The sequence below is a fragment of the Tetrahymena thermophila genome, assembly GCF_000189635.1.
Source record: "Tetrahymena thermophila SB210 genomic scaffold scf_8254163, whole genome shotgun sequence".
Classification (NCBI taxonomy): Eukaryota; Ciliophora; class Oligohymenophorea; order Hymenostomatida; family Tetrahymenidae; genus Tetrahymena; species Tetrahymena thermophila.
In genome coordinates, this window is record NW_002476074.1 from 1 (window position 1) to 1338 (window position 1338).

The 1338-nt window shown below is 25.6% G+C and overlaps 1 protein-coding gene across 1 annotated transcript; it reads left to right on the forward strand. All coding sequences in view use genetic code 6, as the record gives it.

Annotated features, from left to right (window-relative positions):
* Window positions 1–123: 123 nt before the first annotated feature.
* TTHERM_02188720 (PLD-like domain protein) lies at window positions 124–1161 on the forward strand (the record flags this gene model as incomplete). The annotated part of the gene is made up of 5 exons (XM_001028688.3): window positions 124–220; window positions 276–375; window positions 437–541; window positions 601–708; window positions 777–1161. 5 exons carry the CDS (start codon window positions 124–126, stop codon window positions 1159–1161), a joined length of 795 nt encoding a protein of 264 aa, XP_001028688.1.
* Window positions 1162–1338: the final 177 nt, after the last annotated feature.

The following is a 1338-nucleotide window of genomic DNA, read 5'->3' on the forward strand; positions in this document are numbered from 1 at the left end:
ATTTTTTATCACTATTTTGTTTAGATAACTTATTTTAATATCAGATATATCTTCGTTTTCATCAAAAAGATATAACAAATTTAATTAAAAAATAACAAAAAAATCACAAAAAAAAAACAATAAATGGATAAATTAGAAGACCAAACCTGCAGAGAAGATTTTAGAGCTTCCTACAAGAATTTAGAAATCAATGAAGCTAACAAAAAAAACTTTGTAGCTTGTAATTCATTAAACATTTTTATAAAATAGCAGAATTCATAAAATATTTAATATAGTAACTAAAAAGCATATTGATGAGATATCTCGTGTTGACATTTGCAACTTGATCGATGAGCTTAGAACTGGAGATTCTTAACAAGATAAGAAAGTTGATGCGTAATATTAATTAAAAAATTGTTTTAATTAACATTAATTATATTTAATCCTATTAACTTAGAGTTAAAGATGCTCTTTTCCACCTTTTAGGAGAGGTCACCATTAGAAAGCCATCATTCTTAGATGCTCTTTTCTTCCCTCAAGATGATGAAAGCAGAATAGTTGAGTAATTAATTATGATTATAATTTTTAAAAATGTAATTTTATTATCAACCTATTAAATAGATACTTGAATCTTGCTCATAAGACTATCGATGTCTGTGTTTTCACAATTTCTAATGATTATTTAGCTTGGGCTCTTTATGATCTTCACAAAAAAGGAGTTAAAGTTAGGTAAAATATTTTAAATTTTAGCTTATTTTTAACTTTTAAATAATATTATTTTATTCAATTATTCGTAGAATCATTACTGATGATGAATGCTCAACAAATAGAGGTTCTGATATCCAAGATTTAGCTGATGCAGGTATTCCTTGCAGATTAGATAGCGATCCAACTGCTCATATGCACAACAAGTTTGCTATCATTGATGGTCATATCTTAGTCAATGGATCATTCAACTGGACTCAATAGGCTGTTGAGAAAAACCAAGAAAACCTTTCTATAATCGACAGTGAAGAATTATGTTAGAAGTATACTAAAGAATACGAAAAGCTTTGGGCTAAGTTCGAACACGAGTAAGTTAAGAAAGTATCTGACTCTGATCCTTATGCTACTAAAAGACGTCCTAATTTCAGAGAATACTAAAAAAGAAATAAAAATCCAAATGCTAAGAATTGGAAATGAATAAAAAATTCACTATTTAACTTAAAAATTTAACAAAAACTTAAATTAGTATTTTTTATATCAAATTATCTAAATTTGTGTTGAAATTTTTAATATTGAAAATATCATTAATAGTAGTATTTCTAAAAAAAAGAATTTAAATACGTGTAATCATTATTTGTTGAAATTAACTTAATT